General features: G+C 41.3%; 1 protein-coding gene across 7 annotated transcripts in view; it reads left to right on the forward strand.

Moving 5' to 3' along the window:
* The window catches only part of LOC122562009 (voltage-dependent T-type calcium channel subunit alpha-1G-like), a 304,845-nt gene that overhangs the window by 95,597 nt on the left and 186,981 nt on the right, over positions 1 to 22,267 (forward strand). For all 7 annotated transcript variants that reach the window (XM_043714394.1, XM_043714395.1, XM_043714398.1 and 4 more), the window contains exon 8: positions 3,942 to 4,321. In XM_043714394.1, coding sequence (XP_043570329.1) covers positions 3,942 to 4,321 — 380 coding nt within the window. The remainder of the gene's footprint in view (positions 1 to 3,941; positions 4,322 to 22,267) is intronic.

The raw sequence follows: 22,267 nt of genomic DNA on the forward strand, positions 1-22,267 counted from the left end.
TTTGTAATGGGGAGGGGGAATGTCACTGTTTGTAATGGCAGAAGGGGAAGGTCACTGATTGTAATGGGGGGAATGTTGCTGTTAGTAACGGGAGTGGGGGAATGTCACTGTTTGTGATGGGAGGAATGTTGCTGTTTGTAATGGCGGGAATGTCGCTGTTTGTAATGGGGATGGGGAAGGTCATTGTTTGTATTGGGGAAGGAGAATGTAGCAGTTTGTAATGGGGTTGGAGGGAAAGTCACTATTTGTAATGGGGATGGGGGAAGGTCACTGTAATGGGATGGGGGTGTGGGGAGGGAGTGAAAATCACTATAATGGAGGAGGGGGGAATGTCACTGTTAACGTCTGCAGCATTTCACACCCAGACAGAAAGTTGGATTTTCCACATTATCCAGCCGTCCTCTACTCCTCAGATTGTTCCCAATTTGGCTTATTGCCCAATCCCCTCAGTTTTTCAGGTGCCAGACATCAGTCACAGTGACCAGAGTGAGTCCGTGCAGTACTATCAGGCCACCTTAGAAAGCAACTCCTCTTCCTTCTCCCATTCGGATCAGTATCTCTCCCAATCCCTTTGCTGACGGTGGTTTCCCTGACCCTCACTGTCAACAGAGTGAGAAAAACACTGCTCAGTATAATGCTCGGCTTTTTATCTTTGGTATTTTGACGGTTGCCTAATAGTGGGAGCCTGCTGTTATACCCCATATGCAGTAATGTCTTGCACACTCATTCCAGTGGGGGTTAGTTTACATGTTCTGGCAATTTGGTGTCAGGGTCAGCGTTAGCAAATTTGGTGCTTATTGTCTGGAACAGTGCCAGACCTGGGAACCCTTTCCCAGCTGAAGGCAATTCAGTAGCTCCCATGATAATAAGCCTAGTGCTGCTCAAAGGCAGCGCTGGTGAGAAAGTTCCAGATCTGAAAAGCTTGATTTATCATCCATCAGCTTTAAAATTGGGAGAAAAAAGAATTAAACTCTGCAGGTACTGATTTCGAAACCAGCTCTGCACATGAACACTGCTCCTAGTTAAAGAAATCAGGCCCAACACATTCAAATGTTCTGATAACCCAAGCTGTAAGTGCATGGGAAGCTGATAGAGAATTCTGTTCACACACTATTGGTGAATAAAGTGCTGTTTAATTCCAGTTTAAACAGTAACAACAAATCCCCTCAGTACGAATCATAATAGAGCTCAGCAATTTGCAGTTAAACAAGTTGCACTGTAGTCTTCATCCTTCATCCTAGTCCTCCATTCCTTCACACAGCAGCTACTCATCTGTTAGTAATTATTACATTCACATTGGAATTAATACTGAGATGACTCAAGAATAATCTTCAGCCCACAATTAAGCATTTTCTAATCACTAAAATTGACTTGAATTAATGGTCCAATTATGAATTGAATGGTAACCTAGGGGTGACCAAAGGGTTCAGATAAAATCAGAGATTGTTCGAGTGAACTCTGGGATTGTACAGTCTGCAACTCAGTCTGACAGAGTTTGGCAATGGGCCATAAATACTGGCTCTGCCAAGGGCACCCATTCTCATGCACAAATGTACATAGGGCCTGAGGAATGTCGAACAGAGAGACCTAGGGCTTTAGGTACATAGTTCCTCCAAAGTGGCATAACAGGAAGACAGGATGGTGAAGTATGCATTTCGCACACTTCATTGGTCAGACCATTGAGACATCATGTTCCAGTTGTACAGGATGTTGGTTAGACCACCTTTACAATTGTGTTCTGGTTGCACTACTATTGGAAAGATAGTATTAAATTGGAGAGAGTGTACAAAAGATTTACAAGGATGTTACCGGAACTGGACGGTTTGAGAGGCTGGATAGGCTGGTACTTTTTTCACAGGAGCACATGGAGATTGAAGATTGACCTCACAGAGGTTTACAAAATCATGAGTATAGATAAGGTGAACAGCAAAGGTCTTTCCCTAGGGTAGGGTGCTCAAAACTAGGGGGCATATTTTTAAGGAATTAGGAAGAAGATTTAAAAAGCACCTGAGTTTACACAGAGGGTGGTTCATATGTGGAATGAATAAATACAATTTTGTGTATCACAAGGTGCAGGCAAGTCTCTGAATCTGGGTCGAAAGTCATGGAGTCTAAGTTGCATCTGTAGGTACATGTAAAGAGGTCAATAGCAAACTAATTTGTCACATTAAGGCAAAGTTTCACCAACATTTTTGGTAATGTTTCTGTCTTGCTCTTTCATAAATTAATGCTTGAGTGGTTTTGTGGCTAATCGATCTCACTGCCATTTCAGAATGTTCACAGTGTTATCATGGGTCTTCCCATGAGTCATCCCATGGGTCTTCCCATGGGTCCTCCCATGGGTCTTCCCATGAGTCATCCCATGAGTATTGCCCTTAGGTTTTTATAAGAAGAAGGAAACAAAGCAGAGCATCAGATGGTGACCTCACACCAACATTTACAAATAGTGCCACGGCTGAGTGGGTCAAGTAGATATTCAAGTCCAACACCTGGCTCCAGCTGGGATGGTCAGTGACGAGCAGATCAATACCAGTGACAGCCTCTCAATTTTGCCACCAAAAAATGCAGGGAAGGGCTAAGTGAAGGATGTAAAATGCCTTCTGGACAGGAAAGAGTTACATTTGATACCTGACTCAAGACTCTTGATAACTCATATGTCTTTGGATCTGTCTTCCTCAAAAGGAGGTGGAAGCAGACTCTGAGGCTGGTGTAGATAAGAATTTGATAAGCAAGGAGATGAAAGGTTATCATATGTATGTGGGAATGTGGACTAATCAAATAAGTCATGGCCATATTGAATAACAGAACAGGATTCGAGGGCTGAGTGGCCTACTATTGCTCCTATTTGCATGTTTACATGCATGTTACACAACCCAATGTCCAACAAGTCACAGTTGCACCAACTATAGTCCCACAAAGCATAAAGCTTCTCCCACAGACCAGGTCACAGAGTCATCAATTCATCCATGCTGACCAGATATCCTAAGTTAATCTAGTTTCTTTTGTTAGCATTTGGCCCCTTTACCTCTAAACATTCTAAAGGCATCCAGATGTTTTTTAACTGTTGTAATTGTACCAGACTCCACCATCTCCTCTGCCAGCTCATTCCATAAACGCACCACCTTCTTCATGAAAAGGTTGCCCCTCAGGTCCCTTGTTAATCTTTTCCCTCTCACCTTACAGTATGCTGTCTAGTTTTGAACCCCCACCCTGGGGAAAAGACCATGGCCTGTCACCTTATTCATGTCCCTCATGATTTTATAAACCTTGGTAAGGTGACCCCTCAGATTCTTATATTCCAGTCAAAAAAGTCCCAGCTTATCCAGCCTCTCCTTTTAACTCAAACGCTCCGGTCCTGGCAGCATCCTGGTAAATCTCTTCTGTACCCGTTCCTACAGCCGGGCAACAAAAATTGTACGCAGTACTCCAACAGTGGCCTCAACAATGTTGTGTACCTCAACAGAAAGGAAACATTTCAGAAAAGCTTATAAAATGATTAAGTCAATAAACAATGCTGCTTTATTCAGTGAGAGCCAGCAAAGTGGAGCTATAGGGAAGTTATGCAAAAGAGGAAACTGGTACATTCCCTGCAGTTGATACTTCAGGTATGTGCTTTAATCAGAAATACTGTTAGTACTAATAAATGGAAACAGGGTAAACCTCAGAGTCTGTTTATTTGGACAAGTATGATCCCAGTTAGAAACAGAAAATGCTGGAATCACAAGCCGCTCAGTAAATTCATTATATTCCGTCTCTATTAAAAAGTTACTGACCTGTGATGTTACCTCTGTTCCTCCATCCAGTGATACTACCTGGCCTGATGAGTGTCTCCAGTGTTTTCTGATTTTATTTCAAATTTCTCAGCATCTACTGTCTTTTTGTTTCATGCAATTTTGATTTTTAAAGCATTAAACATCCCAATGTGATTACTCTGTTGCCAGGCCATTGTAAAAGCTCCTGCAAGCTATCCGGTCATTGCCTGCCCTATGGCTCTCCTGGTGGAACAGCTGACATCCTGAACTGCGACCCGCAGAGCTGCCCCATTTGCATCAGGGGCAGTGAATCCGAGGTGAGGGAGAATGAGACGCTGGATTCAGACAGCGAGGGAGTGTACGAGTTCACCCAGGACACCCACTACACTGATCAGAGAGACCCTCAGCGCAGTCAATCGCGAGTAACCACAGCAAACAAGTGCTGGACGTTTTGGAAGCCGGTCTGTGACACTTGCCGTAAGATTGTTGACAGCAAGTATTTTGGTCGGGGAATTATGATTGCTATTCTCATCAATACATTGAGCATGGGGATTGAATATCACGAACAGGTGAGATACAATAAGTTACTTCTGTAACCTTCGAATGCTTTTATCTTTCCTTTGGGCTTAAAATAAGCAAGAGTCATCTTACTTTTCTATTTTAGTGCTAACACCTGGAAACCCATTGTCTAAGATAGATTGAGCACAACGTTACAATGCATTTCATCAAGTCATCAAGTCATGTCATTTGTGCCGATGCACTGTCTTTCACTTTTCGATGAAACATGCTGTAGGTAGAGGCGGGGACAAGACCAAAAGTCAAGAGGTGTTAATATCTTTAAACTCTCGGATTTTTATTTGGTGTAAATTAGTAAGCACCCACTTTTAAGTTTGAAGACTTAAGGGATGAAGTTGTACCAGGTCAGAATGTCAAGCCAACTGGAATCACTTGCCCAGTCCAGGATACATCTGATGTTTAAATCTATTGAAGGCAGTGGGATTGAATATCAAATAGCGAGTATGAAAACAGAGAGGTTTTGCTAAAACTGTACATGGCACAAGTCAGATCATAGCTGGAATACTGTGAACTGTTTTAGTTCCCTTATCAAAGGAAAGATATACTAACCTTGAAGGCAGTCCAGAGAAGGTTCATTCGGCTGATACCAGCTATGGAGGCATTGTCTAATGAGGATAAGGCACAAAAGTGGAGTTGAGGATTATCAGATTAAGCATGATTTTATTGAATTGCTGAGCAGATTCGATGTGCTGAATGGATTATTTCTGCTCTTATGTTTTATGGTCTTATGGTGTACTGGATATCCAATATGATATCACCTGCCCTACATCTCTGTTTATGTCCAATTCACCCTCTCAATATTCTCAGTTTAAAGCAACCATTCCTCACAAGGACACATTTCATAATGTTGAAGAATGCTGTTAGCTGGTGATAAATTAGGAAATGTAACAGGAATAGAGGAGGAATGCATGTTTGTTAGAGGACATGATAGTTGAGGTTACCTCAGTACCAGGCAGATACAAGCTGCTGAACCTCTTGAGGACCACCTCTCCCTATTTCCCCTTTCAACACATTGAGTCCATAATTACTGCGCACAGGGGCCATCTATTGGAGGGAATTAGCAGCTGTGAATGTGAAGATTTCCAGTTGCAATAATGTGAAGTCCGCAGCGTGTTTAAGGACTCAGAAACTTCTGATTTAAAATTTGGAATTTTATCTCCTCCTCTCTTTCTCTGCTGCACTTGGTCAATCTTCTTGATCATGTTTTGTCGCAATAAACACCTATAAACCCCTTAAGGATTAAAGGTGCTGTATAAATTCAAATTGTGGCCGCATAAGAAACCCCTTAGGCATTAAAGGTGCCGTATAAATTCAAATTATTGCTGCATAATTGATGAACAGACTTGCTTTATTTTTTGTTTGGGGATTGAAGGTAATTATGAGTACCATCAAATTTGAATACAGCACTCAGTTTTCTGCAAATACTACCTTCCTGACTCCTCAGCAGGACATTACTGTACCCTCAAGGGCAGCTTCATGATTCAAACATCTGGATCATTCTCCCCATCCTATTGGTTGCACTGAACTCTCTCTGTTCTCTAAAGTTAGTAGAATCAATACACTGTGGGCTTAGGTGAGGCAGGGAGATGGCAAAACCTAATGCCACTTATAGCATCATACAGCACAAGAACAGACCCTTCAGTTCAACCAGTCCTTGCCGACCACAATCCCAAACAAAACTAGTCCCACCTGCCTGTGCTTGGCCCATATCCAAACATTTCTTATTCATGTCCTTATCCAAATGTCATTTAATAGTTATAACTGCACCCATATCCATCACTTCCTCTAGACGTTAATTCCACACACGAACCACTCTGTGTAAAAAAAAGTGCCTCTCATTTCTTTTTTAAATCTTACTCCTCTCATTAGATTAGATTCCCTACAGTATGGAAACAGGCCCTTCGGCCCAGCAAGTCCAGACCAACCCTCTGAGAAGTATCCCACCCAGACTCATTCCCCTACTCTATATTTACCCCTGCCTAATGCACCTAACACTATGGGCAATTTAGCATGGCCAATTCACCTGACCTGCACACCTTTGGACTGTGGGAGGAAACCGGAGCACCCAGAGGAAACCCATGCAGACACGAAGAAAATGTGCAAACTACACACAGTCGCCCAAGGCGGGAATCAAACCTGGGTCCCTGGCCTGTGAGGCAACAGTGCTAACCACTAAGTCACTGTGCTGCCCTCCCTTCAAAATATGCCCCTAGTCTTGAAATCCCCCACCCTAGGGAAAAGCTACCTGCTTTGCACATTGTCTATAGCCCTCACATTTTATCAACCTCAATAAGGTCACTTCTCAACCTCCTATGGTCCAGTGGAAAAAATTCCCAGTCTATTCAGCCTTTCTTTACAACTCAAACCTTCTGTTCCCAGCAACATCATGGTAAATCTTTCCTGAACCCTCTCCCGCTTAATAATATTCAATTTTTTAAAATCAGTCATGTCAATGAGTGACATTAATATCAATTGCAATCTTCTACTATGCATTTTAGACATAGCTAAAATGAAAATATGGTCCCTGGCTTCACTTAAATATCACACTATACTTAAAATCATGTTTGGTAAATCTTCCATTCACTGAGGATAACTTGAATGGATAAGTACTTTCAATGTAAACTTCCATCAATAAAATTACATTCTTCACAAGTCTTTCAAAATGAAATTCTGGGGTTTTTCTTTGACAGGTCAGTAGACAGACCTATCTTCAATCCTCAATTGCCATATCTTTGCAGAAAGGGCAACAGAAACTGTTCATGTACAGAAATATCATAAATTTCATGAAGCTTAAGGTACAGCAGGGTCTCTACATGACGAATCCCTAACAATCAGAGAATGGGTTGTCGACTCTGATTGGCTATATCCTTGAAGATTTCCTCATCTCCTGTCTTGAATCACTCTTCCCACAGCTGATCTTTCCTCACATCCCCTGCTGTTGCCAGTCAGACAGTACACACTCGTCAATGGTGAATAAATTGATGAATTTCAATGGTCCATCAAACAGCCTTTTATCCAACCTGTGCTCTTGTAACAATCAAAGAAACAAAAGTGAAAAATGAGAAGCAAAACACAACCAAAGAAAGTCTTTTGCTTAGGGGAAAGACATTTGAAATGCATTTGGAATTATGGTGTTAGGTTTCCATTTTCTAATAAAATTTTCATAATCACAAATTACAACAAAGTTTTCCAAAAATCACAGCATTAGGGCAGGATCTGACACATAGGGCTAACTTCGGCAGATTTTTAGTCTGTCAGTGAATTGAGGGATAAGTGGAGTTGAGGCAACACTCAATGTGCCACGTGACCTAGGCATGCTACTATTTCCTATTTTCTTTTCTTATCTCATGGATCATAATTTGTGGGCAGCACGGTGGCACAGTGGTTAGCACTGCTGCCTCAAAGCGCCAGAGACCCGGGTTCAATTCCCGCCTCAGGCGACTGACTGTGTGGAGTTTGCACGTTCTCCCCGTGTCTGCGTGGGTTTCCTCCGGGTGCTCCGGTTTCCTCCCACAGTCCAAAGATGTGCAGGTCAGGTGAATTGGCCATGCTAAATTGCCCGTAGTGTTAGGTAAGGGGTAAATGTAGTGGTAGGGGTATGGGTGGGTTGCGCTTCGGCGGGGCGGTGTGGACTTGTTGGGCCGAAGGGCCTGTTTCCACACTGTAAGTAATCTAATCTAATCTAATAATTACTTCTTTTACTCTTTTTCATAAATTGTGTCCCTGATGGATTTAAGAGTGGTGACCTGGTGCAATTTTAACAATGAACTGAAAATGAATTTACCTTGAAAATACAAATTTTTAATCAGGCACCTTGGCCTCCAGCTATAAAGAATTTCATTGACAATCACTGAAGATGGTTTTAAGAATTAAACTGAACTATTTGCCACTTTTATTGCTATACACTAATTGATGCGCACAGTGTCAATTTTTATTATAAAATTAACACAAGACACATCGTGTCAAAACTTCTTTTATCTTGCACTCATCAGAGCAATTCATAAAAATACAAATAAATAAAATTTAAATTTTACAAATTTAATATCATTTAACCCTTAATGCTTTATGAGAAGAAAATGATGGTCAATTGGCAAGTGGACATTGGTAATTAAGATTAGATTACTTAGTGTGGAAACAGGCCCTTTGACCCAACAAGTCCACACCTACCCACCGAAGTGCAACCCACCCAGACGCATTCCCCTACATTTACCCCTTCACCTAACACTACAGACGATTTAGCATGGTCAATTCACCTAACCTGCACATTTTTGGACTGTGGGAGGAAACTGGAGCACCCGAAGGAAACCCACGCAGACAAAGGGAGAATGTGCAAACTCCACACAGCCAGTCGCCTGAGGCAGGAATTGAACCCGGGTCACTGGCGCTGTGAGGCAGCAGTGCTAACCACTGTGCCACCATGCTGCCCACTAATGACGATTGATAGTTAACTGACAGGCATTACCTAAATTTTAAATGAGGCAGATTGTCTTCCTTTCAGGCAGAAAGAACATGTGTATGCACTGTACCTGAATCAATGCCTTCGCTGGTGTATTTCTCCAGGCAATTTCTTGACCAAGCAGGGTCAACCAACCTGGTTTCAAATGTTAAAGAAAACTGATAGTTCACTGTCAGCAATCATTACCTGATGCATTTTGGTTCACATGCCAACAAATCAATACTATCTTCTCATATATTATAAATTGTGCTTTTTACCTTAAGTTGGTATTCTTGCAAATTGTTGCAAAGATGTAAAGCTTGGACACAATGTCCTTTTTCAGCAAATGACTATTTGAATTAAATATTTATTGATATATAAACCATTAAAGCTGCATATACTATTACCTGTCTGATGGAAGAAAATGATCTCAATCTGAATTGGCAGAATCTCAATTTTGACCTGAAGATGTGGCTCATTCATTTGATTCAGGGAAACTGTAATTTAAACCATGTAAATGATTGTGGGAAACACAATATACTTTATTTGAATGGAATTCACATACTTTTCAAGCTCCCCATTCTTGCGTACTAATGCCACCAGATTGTGTTGACATCATTGGTGGTATGAGTATCTGGCCATATTTACATACCATCACAAAGACCGCTTATTATTCCCTCTATATGATCACACAGCTCTGCCTCTTCCTGTACTATCTCCTGCTGACATCCTCATGATATGTTTGTTATATCACAACTCCAGTATTCCAATGCCATTTGCTGACCTTTAGGGTGTAGGTTTGCTTGCTGAGCTGTAGGTTTGATATGCAGACGTTTCATTACCTGGCTAGGTAACATCATCAGTGGCGACCTCCAAGTGAAGCGAAGCTGTTGTCTCCTGCTTTCTATTTATATGTTTGTCTTGATGGGGTTCCTGGAGTTTGTGGTGATGTAATTTCCTGTTCGTTATCTGAGGGGTTGATAGATGGTATCTAGATCTATGCATTTGTTTATGGTGTTGTGGTTGGAGTGCCAGGCCTCTAGGAATTCTCTGGCATGTCTTTGCTTAGTCTGTCCCAGGATAGATGTGTTGTCCCAGTCTAAATTTTTTGACTGGGACAACACATCTATCCTGGGACAGGCTAAGCAAAGACATGCCAGAGAATTCCTAGAGGCCTGGCACTCCAACCACAACGCCATAAACAAACACATAGATCTAGATACCATCTATCAACCCCTCAGAAAACAAACAGGAAATTACATCACCACAAACCCCAGGAACCCCATCCAGGAGAAAGATATAAATAGAAAGCAGGAGACACCAGCTTCGCTTCACTTGGAGGTCGCCACTGATGATGTTACCTAGCCAGGTAATGAAACGTCTGGATATCAAACCTACAGCTCAGCGAGCAAACCTACACCCTAAACCTCAACCTGAGCTACAAACCTTCACAAACCTTGCAAAAATTTGCTGACCTCCCACACTTCACCTTTTTTGAATTTGAACTTAGGTAAAATTCTGCTGCTTACATCTTGTCTCATGCCAAGCCTTGTTCACCTATGAACCCTGTGTTCACTGGCGTACCTAAGCCCAGGTCCAGTGAGGCCTCAATTGTAGGATGATCATCATTGATTACAAATTTCCTTAATAATTGTAGTAATGGGCTTAGTGACAAGGTTAACCTTTTCCCATGTTCCTTATGGCTCCCTTTATCTCTGTATCACACCCCACAACCCGTCATGGTTTCAGTGTTTCTCCAATTCTGTTTTATCTTAACGGGCATTGATTGGTGCCTGAGCAGCTACCTAGGCTCAACATTCAGCAATTCCCTCTGCTTCCCCACTCCCTCCTGTTTTAATTAGCACCTTACTTTGACCAAGCTTCTGATCATCTGTCCAAAGCTATCCTTATGTGGCTCAATGTCATGTTTAGTTTCATAACATTCTCTTTGCGATGCTTTATCATATTATTATAGATGCTAGTTCTTGTCAAAAAAAAATCCTGCCTCCTCACTTATTTTTAATTTATGCTTTCCAAGGCTTTTGGCCATGGTGTTGAAGAGATTCACCTTCAGTGTTGGAGCATTCAGAAAAATTCCTGGCAGGTGGACAATCTTACTCGACAAGTCAAATTGAAATTAGTGACTTTTTTTCAGAATTCATTCATGGGATATGGATATTGCTAGGCCAGCATTTATTATCCAGGAGAAAGAGGTGGGGAGCTACCTTCTTGAACCAAAAGAAGTCCTTGTAGAAATACCCACTATGATGTTAGGAAGTTATGATGATGGCGGGTCGGTGTGGACTTGTTGGGCCGAAGGGCCTGTTTCCACACTGTAATGTAATCTAATCTAATCTAAAGAGGGTTTGAATCATAGAATCTTTACAGTGTGAAGCAGGCCATTCAGCCCATCAAGTCCACACTGACCCTCTGAAGAGCATCCCAGCTGGACACACACCCCCAACCCTATCCCTGTAACCCTACATTTCCCATGGCCAATACACCTAAACTGCACATTTTTAGACTGTGGGAGGAAACTGTAGCATCTGCAGGAAACCCATGCAGACACGGGGAGAATATGAAAACTCATCACAGACAGTGGGTGGAGGGTGGAATCGAACCCAGGTACCTGGCACTGTGTGGCAGCAGTGCTAACTACTGATCACTGTGCCAACATATGCCAATCAGGTAGCAGCATTTCCTGAGTTTATGTGTATAGAGCTTGGTAAATCACATCTTTGTTGCTGTGTCCATTGAGCATTCTAATCTTTCGGACCATCTGATGCTCACTTTGATGTTTCCCTGACAAGTTTAAAAGAAAATCCAAGCTCCTTCCTGAGCTGGTGGTCAAATCTCACCATAAAATCTCGCTGTCAATAGTTAACCCAGACACAAACCGACGACTGTGACATATTAACAGAGGCCTTTGTAGTGAGTGTCACTGTTTATAATTCTACCACAGTATCAGAAAGAGTAAGTGAAGTGTGACAAGATGTTGACAAGCCATTAACAACCCCTCTGATTGGGCCACAGACTTCAAATCAATCTCTTCTGTGGCTCTGAGTGATGCAATAGAATTAGAATGGAGCCCATGGATCTGCTTCACCATAACATACAATTCATTTCCATAAGACTGTTGCCTCATTGAAGTAAGTTTGCCACAAGTGTCTGTGTTGCAAGTTAAAGAGCAGCTGAATGTCAGTGATATCTGTTAATGATAGATGCTCATTCAGTTATAGAGTTGTAGTGTCATACAGCATGGAAACAGACCCTTCGGTCCAACCAGTCCAGGCCAACTATAATCCCAAACTAGCCGTCTGTGACTGTCCAGTTGCTTGTCTATTCCACTAACAGCAAACTGCCTTCCATGATAAAAACAGAAATTGTTGGAGGAACTCAGAAGGTCTAGCAGCTTTCTGTGGAGGGAGAAGCCGCCTGATATGGCTCACTTCTTCAGAACGGAAGGAACTCGGAGAGGTGATAGGTTTCGTGCTGTTGAGGAAGAGGAATTGGAGTGTTGGGAGAAGGGGGACAGCGGGTAAACTTACCCCAGAGCAAAACGAGTGTTAACGGTAAAGAGAAGTAATACAGATGCAGAGTAGGTGTTAATGTTGGGAGAGAATAGCAGATATAGGGCAGTTCTCATGAGAGTACGCCCATGCAAACAAGGCACTGAGGTTGTTTGGGGGGGGGGGGTTGAATCAAAATGAAAGACAAAGTTTACAATCAAAGGTTATTGAATCATAGAATCCCTGCAGTGTGGAAGCAGGCCATTCAGCCCATCAAGTCCACACTGACCCTCCAAACAGCAACCCATAAAGACCTACCACCCTACCCTATATCTCTTCATTTCCCATGGGTAATATACCTAGCCTACATGTCCCTGGACACTATGGACAATTTAGCATGGCCAATCCACCTAACCTGTACATCTTTGGACTCAGGGAGGAAACCGGAGCACCCCAGAGGAAACCCACGCAGACACTGGGAGAATGTGAAAACTCCACACAGACAGCCACCCAAGGATGAAACTGAACCCAGGTCGCTGGCGCTGTGAGGTAGCAGTGCTAGCCACTGAGCCACCGTGCCACCGTTTTGAGCTCAATATTGAGTCCTGAAGATGTAAGTCATAAATTGAGGTGCTGGTTGTCCTGCTTGCATTAGGTTTCACACTACTGTAGGCCCAACTCAGAAAAGGTCACATGTCAGCAAGGTGGTATTTTGAATTGGAAAAAGATTGGAGTCATTTTTGAGGACAGAGCAGGTGCATTCTGCAAAGCGGTCACCCATTTGCAAGTCTGCATTTGGTCTCAGCAACACAGAGGAGACCACATTGTGAGCTGCGATTACACTAGACTAAATTGGAAGAAATATGAGAAAATCTTTTTTTGACGCATTGAAATAAAAAATGGGTTCACTGGCAATGTCTGAATGTGTTCTGACCATTTCATACACCTATAAGCCATATCAAATGGTGACAGCACAGTTCAGTTGTACCACACAAGATAGCCTAGGTGTTAACTGAACAGAATGATTGATTGTATGCATATTTTATGAAGCGCTTGGTGGAACCAAGGAGTGGGACTTGTATCAGGTCAGTATATTTCTCCCCTCAAAAAAGAACAAGTCAGCTCTGATGAATACCAAACCTCAGCAGGTCTCCCAGTTCTAACAAGCATATCGAGCAACACCATTTGATATACTATTCATATTTTTTCAGCCCAGCATAAAGAAACAAAAAAATTCTCGCAGTCACATAGAAATAATTATGTGAATGTAACAGATAGGCTACGAACAGTGTGTTTTTCATTCCATGACAGTAGGCACTCTGGGAGTGGAACTAAATGAGAGAAAACTAAAATAAATTAACAAAAGTTCCAACTCATATCTGACAATAAAAAGGACAGAATATTCAACTGGACTGTCACAGAATTCTCAGTGTAATTGTTACATTTTTGTCTCTTTTCAACAGCTACTCCAGATTTTCTTTTTTAACTGTCAGATTTTAGACTGCTCTCATATACAAGTTCCAACTCCTCGTGTCTTCAAACGTATCTGCACCAGCCTTTGCTGAGCAGTTTTAGCAAACCTGTAAATGGGACCTCACAAATTGGCAGCCACATTATCTACACGACAACAATGACTAGTTTGGAATTGCTCCAGTGAAATGCTAGTGTGATGGGCCAAGTGGCCTCAAGCTGGGCTGTAAACATTCAAGATTGTGTGGGGGAGTTATTTGTAATTTCAGTCTTTCCTCCTCAAATTCTGTCAAAACATGGTGGCCTTTCAAATCCTGATATTTCAGCATGCCTTTAAAAAGATTCCCTGATGAAAATGTGACAAGAGTATTTGGTCAGGGATCCTTAGTTATCTTTAGTTGTAATCAGAGTCTTCCTTGTTTGCATATTTATGTAGATCCTGAATGGCTGTTTTGTATTTGACTTACATCCAAGTGCAATACAATTTGTGAATAATGGAAATTTCCAGATAATTGGGCATTGCAATTAGTTTTACATTTCTAACATGTCAATAATGCACTTCCAGTAGTGACGTACACAGAGTATAGAGACTGTTGCTAGGTAGGTGAATGCAACGTGATTATGTGCTAGCACTGTCCATGCTTAGTAAATGATTGGTGGACTTTCACCCTGGTGTTTGTCCAGGGTGAATGTTATCCAGACGTCATAAGAAACTGAAACTCAGCCTTCTGCCATCAGTTCTGCAAGAACAATGGATAATAATGACACCTCCAACAATGACTCTCATCATAGGTGACCTGCAGCGGTGTATCTCACCAATATCTGTACTAAAGTTATTCCTGGGGCCCTGTCTAATACATATCCCTCAATCAATAAAGAAAGCTGATTATTTGCTAGTTACCACATTGAAGTTTATGTGAGTTTGCTGTGCATAAAATGGACTGCTGCACTCCTTACATTACAGCAATGAGTATTTTTTTAAATGTACTACATTGGTGGCTGACCCAGACAAAAGGAAAATGTCATTTTAAGCATATCATCTTGTGTTTGAGCAGGGCTAGCTTTCTTGTTTATTTTTGTTTATTCCATTTTAAAAATAGGCCATGATGATTTTCTCCAAATCCTGTTTCTAAAGTCCAGTTTAAAATGATTCACAGCAAAATGTTCTGGGTTTCAGCAAAATAGTTTTTATTACTATATTAAAAACTGATGGGGGTATGAGGAATGATTCGTGCCAACATATATGCACCCAAGACAGGGATAAGCACATGGATGATGATGGGATAGTGTAGGGGGACGAACTGAGAATAGTTCACAGGTCGGCCCAACATCTAGGGCCGAAGAGCTTGTTCTGCCTTGCATAGTTCCATGAAAGAAGGAAAGAAGTTACTAGTTTCAAATTAATTATAAGTAAAGGTATTGGATTTCATTCATTTGATTTAAAAAGTTCAGTAAGTAAATGTCCAGTGAAGATTCTTTTAGTTGGGTAGACACAGAAGTTCCTTTCACAGAAGAACAGATAAAGTCAAACTGCTGATCAAAGTCCCAGTTAAAGCTGGGAATCAGTTTACTTTACAGAAAAAACACAAGATTCTTTCCAGAACTCAGACATTTGAGAGAGATTGAGATCAGCGGAAAGCATTACCTAAGAGCTGCTTTCTCTTCTGATGTTACAAGATGACTGTCAGACACAGGTCAAAGCTTAATAACCAACAGTGATTAAAACAAACCAACCATTCCAATCATGTGACTATGGCTTTCAGCTTATCCACTTGGATAATGACGTGAGCTCTGATATCCTGGAGAAAATGTAGCGTGTTTTGTGGCAGATATCTGTGGAAACGTTCACACCAACTCATTGATAAGCTATTTTAATGATTTCCAGTGTTCATAATTGGCTGAGGTAACCGTCACTTTATTTTCCTGTATGTTAGATTGGCCCGACTTCTCAAACAATTGGGAAGTATGACATTCCAAAGGTGATTCATTCACCTTTGAATTGTCCAGTGGTCATGAAAACCTCCATAAAAATTCTGTTATATCTTTCTAAATTATAATGATACCAAAAACTGTATCAACATCAATAAATAAAGTGAGTAATTCATAATCAAGCTCAAATAATATAATTACGAGATTTGGAGCTGCAATGCATTATGATCTCAGCTGATTCTATTACTGGGCAAGTCAGATCCCAGAATGAATCTAGCTTGATAGATTTTTTTTGTTGTATTTAATGGGTGAGCTTTCACTGGAACATAAGCATGCAATGCTGTGGATTTGGATTTATCAATAACACGGATGTTTATTATATAAAAGAATTGCAAATAAAATAGAACAAACTGGACAGTTTCCATAAGTTGGAAGATTTTGAAACACATAGTAATGCAAGATCCCATCTATTCCAACTTTAAAGTACTCAAACCCCAAAGAGAGTTTGCTTCTCTATCACACATATTGGGTTGACTTAACTATTACTTTCAATTCCCAGAATTGAGAGCTCGATAGCCTTTTCCTGGATTATTCACACAATTCTGCTTAAACCTTTCTTTTGGAGAAAGTGAGGACTGCAGATGCTGGAGATCAGAGTCAAAACGTGTGGCGCTGGAAAAGCACAGCAGGTCAGGCAGCATCTGAGGAGCAGGAGAGTCGATGTTTCAGACATAAGCTTATGCCCTAAACATGGACTCTCCTGCTCCTCAGATGCTGCCTGACCTGCTATGCTTTTCCAGTCCCACACTTTTAAACTTTTTTTTAGCAGAAAATGTTTCAGGGTTCTAACCAAACATGTCTGGTCTGGAATTTTCAAATTAAAATCCTGACACTGAGGTAACCTGTTTCTTAACTGTTCTGAACTAACTCCTTTCTCCAAGAGAAACTCTTCTTACACCTGACCTCAGTCACGTCTTCTGAGAACTGAACCCAAAGGTTTTCTATTCTATGAGGTTTTCCTAAGCAAAGTAAATTAATGTTTTTCCTTATTTGCTTTCTCTGGTCATAAATTCTCATAATACAAATTCCCATTATCACTCCAGGTGGGTACCAGTCAGCTACTCTCTGATATAAATGGCTTTAAAATCATGGCTCCAGGAATACTGAAAAGTTGATCATTAAAACTCTTCATGTACATGCCACTAGTTCAAAATCCAAAGTCTGAAAAAGATGGTAATAATATATATGTGGGTACAATTACAACATTTAAAAGACATTTGGATAAGTACATGAATAGGAAAGGTTTGGAGGGATATGGGCCAGGAGCAGGCAGGTGGGACTAGTTTAGTTTGGGATTATGTTCGGCATGGATTGGTTGGACCGAAGGGTTTGTTTCCATGCTGTATGACTCTATATAAATTGCACACCACATCACAAAAGTTGTCACTGTCTCTCCGTCCCTATTAATGTGTCTCTTTGCTGGAATTCCAGAAACATGGAATGACCATTCATATGGTTTTTAAAAGCCAAAGCCTTAAATGCATTAAGTTCCTGGCTTTTACTGTTGACACACAGATACAGACTGAAAACTTATTGCATGAAAAATGGATTGAGGAAGAGTCACAGATGTCCTATTATATCACTTGAGAGCATTAACGGATGTTTATGACTGGCAGTCAGGAACCCTGGAAATGGGACAAATTACTCCAAAGGGACTTCAAGCTTCATTGAAATATAACTGACAAAGAAAACGATTTGCTGCATTTTGTTCAAGTCTCCGAGAGTTTGTGTGCACATACTGCAGTGCAAATGTGTTTTGTCAGTGTTAATTGAAACTGCAGCTAGAATGTCCTCAACATAAGAGGTTGTAATTATTTGACAGGAGTGTTTGAGTCACAGTACAGGAGAAACAGGATCCTTGCGGACTAATAAGTTGCTTATACCAGAGCTGCAAAGCTGTATTGCTTCCAAATTAGCAGCATAATCAATCATCATTCCCTTGTCATGAGGAATGGGTGACAATGTGGATTAGAGCACCGTACAGTCCTGTTGTTTCTTTCAGTCACGCTGTGCCATGGAATGAGGGGTAAAGATCACCACTATCTCTATAATACCATGTATCGATTCCTGATAAAAATATCAGAGGAATTATCTACAGACTTGTGAATAATATGTGAGCTTTTGAGGATGATAGAATTATGGAGGAGATTATAAACAGATCACAAAGCATCAGAGGAATGGGCCTGTATTTGGCAAATGATTTTGAAGCTAGAGGAATACAGTGTTATCCAAGCACTGATCACCCCCACCCCACCCCAACTCCCCTTGCCTCATTGGTCCTAAGCTGACCAGCCTGGTAGTTTCGACTTGACGGTCCTATGGCCAGACCCAAACTCCCCTACATTGGAAACCCCCGTTGGAAGTGCAGAGCTCCCTATGTTTGTAACAGAGATGTGAGAGATTGTTGCTCTTCAGAATCAACTTTTCACTTTATTCATTAACAATCTAGATGAAGGAATTGAGGGCATTCTGGCTAAGCTTTCAGATGATACAAAGGTAGGTAGAGGGACAGGTACATTGAGGAGGTGGGGAGGTTGCAGAAGGATTTGGACAGGTTAGGAGAGTATGAAAAGAAGTGGCAGATGGAGTACAACGTGGGAAATTGTGATGTCATGCGCTTTGGGAGGAAGAATAGAGGCATGGGCCATTTTCTAAATGGGAAGAAAATTCAGAAGTCTGAAGTGCAGAGAGACTTGGGAGTTTTAGGCTAGGATTCTCTTAAGGTAAATTTTCAGATTGAGTCAGTAGTTTGGGCGGCACGGTGGCACAGTGGTTAGCACTGTTGCCTCACAGCGCCAGAGACCTGGGTTCAATTCCCGCCTCAGGTGACTGACTGTGTGGAGTTTGCACATTCTCCCCGTGTCTCCATGGGTTTCCTCCGGGTGCTCCGGTTTCCTCCCACAATCCAAAAAATGTGCAGGTTAGGCAAATTGGCCATGCTAAATTGCCCGTAGTGTTAGGTGAAGAGGTAAATGTAGGGGAATGGGTTGGGTGGGTTACGCATCGGTGGGTCGGTGTGGACTTGTTGGGCCGAAGTGCCTGTTTCCACACTGTAAGTAATCTAATCTTTGGAAGGCAAATGCAACGATGGCATTTTTTTTTAGAGGAGTTGAATATAAAAGAATGGATGTACTTCTGAGGCTCTAGAAGGCTCTGGACTGCCCACATTTGGAGTATTCTGCAAAGATTTGGGCCCTAAATCTCAGGAAGGATGCACTGACCCTGGAGCATGTTCAGAGGAGATTCACGAGAATGGTCCAAGGAACGAAAAGCTTAACATATGAGGAACATTTGAGGATTCTGGGTTTATATTCAGTGGAGTTTAGAAGAATGTGGGAGGATCTAATTGAAACATACAGAATACTGAATGGTCTGGACAGAGTGGATATTGGGAAGATGATTCCATTGGTAGGAGAGACAAGAACCCGAGGGCACAGACTTGGAGTATAGGGAAGACCTTTTAGAACGGGGATAAGGAGAAATGTCGTCAGCCAGAGAATGCTGAATCAATGGAATTCATTGCCACCGAAAGTTGTGGAGGCCAGGTCATTGAGTATCTTTAAGACTGAGATAGATAGGTTCTTAAGTATCAAGGGTTACAGGGAGAATGGGATTGAGAAACTTATCAACCATGATTGAATGGCAGAGTAGACTCGATGGGCTGAATGGCCTAGTTTCTGCTCCTATGTCTTATGGTCAAATCTAAGGCCCCATGGATTTAGTTTTTCGAGAGATTGAGGTAACTTTGTGCGCAAGTCATAAAATGTTGACATGAAGGTCCAGCAAGCTGTTAAGATGACAAATGGTACGAAAACAAAATCCTGCAGATGCTGGAAATCTGCACAAACACCGAGCCAGTACCTGGAGAACTTCTGTGCAGTTTTGGTCTTTTTGTAGTTAAGGCAAGATTTATGTAATCTGTTTGATTTATTTATTGTCTCATATATCTTGTCACAAAATACAGTGAAAAGTGTTGTATAGTGTCACACTCTCTGGTGTCATCTTAAGATACAGAAAAATAAACCAAAACATAGAATATAAAGGCAAAAAATGAAGAAATAAAGTGTCCAACTTTACAGTTCTTCTTGTTAAGTGCTCCACCAAGCACGTGGTGGCCAGACATGAGTCCCCTTCGCTGTTGGAATGAAAGTCTCTGCTCTTTGGCGCCATCTCACCTCCACCGATGCCCCCACCACTATGAGTCCTCAATGGACCCTGCCAATGCAGACACCACCTTCACTGCTGGGTACTGCACTGGCCCAAATTCGACTCTACTGCCACCATGATTTCCCTGTCTTTGGGGAGATCCTTTCAAGGTCCATCTGGTTGATTCCCAGGTTGGGAGAGCTGCTCTATGAGGAGCAATTGAGTAGAATGGGCTTAGATTCCCCGGTAACTCAGCTATTCAGAATGCCTCACATACCAAGTATTTCCAGCACTGTTTCTTTCAATTTCTCATTTCCAGCATTGACAGTGCATTAATCTTTCATACTCTCTGGAGCTGAGAGGAATGAGAGGCAGTCTTACTGAAACATTGAAATTGCTCTGTGGGTTTGTCAGGATGAATGCTGAAAGCCTGCTTTTTGGAGGAACCAGGGATCGCAGTCTTGGGATAAGGGGGTGACCATTTCAGGTTGAGATAAGGCAATTCTCTACCTGAAATGACTGTGGCTACAAGTCTGAGATAGATAGTTCTTTGACCATCATAAGAATTCAGAGAAATTAGAGTCAAGTGGGTAAGTGAAGTTAATGCAGAAGTTCAATCATAAACTTATTGAATGATGTGGGCCAAATGGCCTACTCTAGCTCCGACAAATTCTGTCCTTCTGTTCTAAAGGGAATGACTAATTCTCAATTTCATCACCAATTTGTTGTATTGATGGAAGTTATCATTATAACAGTTGTGCTACACTGATGTTGACTGAGAATATTTAAATGACAAAATAAAAACAGAAAATGCAAGGAAAAGGGCTACTGTTTTAGATCTGTGAGCTTTTATTGGAATTGAACTTATTGACCGAGGACATTAATATTTCTCCCTCCACATATACTGCCTTACCTGATGGTATTTCCAGAATTTCTGGTTATTACTTCAGATTTCGAACCTCTCCACTCTTTGGTCTATGTCATCTTGGAGAATGTCATGGGTTCAAATTGGATGTAAGGGACTTGAGTGTGTAATGGAGTGGACCTCTCAGTCCTGTGCAGCACCAAGGGAAATGCTACACTAGAGGAGACATTCAAAAGAACTGAGGCCACATCTACATTTCCAGCTGGGCAATATTGATCCATCATTCATATCTCGAAAAAGAGGTTTATTTAGATTCGCAAGCTTTTGGAACTTGTGATTTCTAATAAATCTGATGGATTATAACCTGGTGTTGTGTGACTTCTGACTTTGTCCCCACTGTCCAACATCGGCATCTTCACATCAAAAAAAGAGGACAGGCCTCTCTATTGCCCTGATCCAACAATCATGCACCATCACTGAAGAGGTTATACAAGCATTATTACATTATTCTTTGTTAAAAATTGCTATGTTAAAATTGGTTTGTGTGACTCTTACACAGGATTAGTGACTATGCAGCCAGAGGACTTCATTAACTGTTCAGCATTTGGGACTTGGTGAAAGAATATTTCTGGATATGTTTTCCTGGTCCATTACCAGTCAACAACTGTATCTCATATCAATTCCAAGCATCAGACTATTGGTTCATCTGAGGATATATTTCATCTGAGGCCCTCTTATTAATCCCTGTGGTTAACTTTTTGAAAATAAGAATCTTTGAAGTAGCATTCACTTGGCAAATATCCAGAAAAATTGTATCAGCTGAATAGGAGTGACATGTAATCATTGAACCATTCTCAGTTAAAATGTTCTTTGCAGGAATATCTGTTTTAAGGCAAGTGCATTGATGAGTTCTGAGTTGGCATTCCGGGTATTCCAAGTGAACAATTGATTCGAAAGCTTTCAATAGTTTGAAATGTGCACCAAGTTCAAACCTCTGAGGTTTACATGATCTCTCTTTTTAATGAAGTCTGTCACGTTGACAGCGTGAAGTGCAAAGACATGAATGCTATCTCCTCAGGTGATGTTGGTAATTCCCTCAGATATTCCTTTTTTAAAAAGCAAATTTTTTTTTCTGATTTTGCCTCTAAAATCCGAAGCTTGATCTTGGCTGTTGATCAAAAAACACAATCCTAATCTTGACTTTGAATCAAAAACTGTATGTCCAATCTTTACAAATAACCAAATCTATTTACAAAACCCTACTTTCCAATCAAACTCCAGAAACCTAGTCCTTTGCCCCAATCAGAGACCAGTGACCCAGTCCTGACCTCCAATCAAAATCCATATATGCAATCCTAACCTCCAATGAAAACTGTTTCATATTTTAGAACAAATTTATAGTAGAACTTTGGGTGACCGGCCTTTGGCTGAAGATAATTTTATTTTAAAATCCTCTGAGGGTGCATTACTTCATGTTATTTGAACATTCATTGGCTGTCTAGGTATTCCAAGCAGAAATGCAATT

This window comes from Chiloscyllium plagiosum, chromosome 24, assembly GCF_004010195.1.
Source record: "Chiloscyllium plagiosum isolate BGI_BamShark_2017 chromosome 24, ASM401019v2, whole genome shotgun sequence".
Lineage (NCBI taxonomy): Eukaryota > Metazoa > Chordata > Chondrichthyes > Orectolobiformes > Hemiscylliidae > Chiloscyllium > Chiloscyllium plagiosum.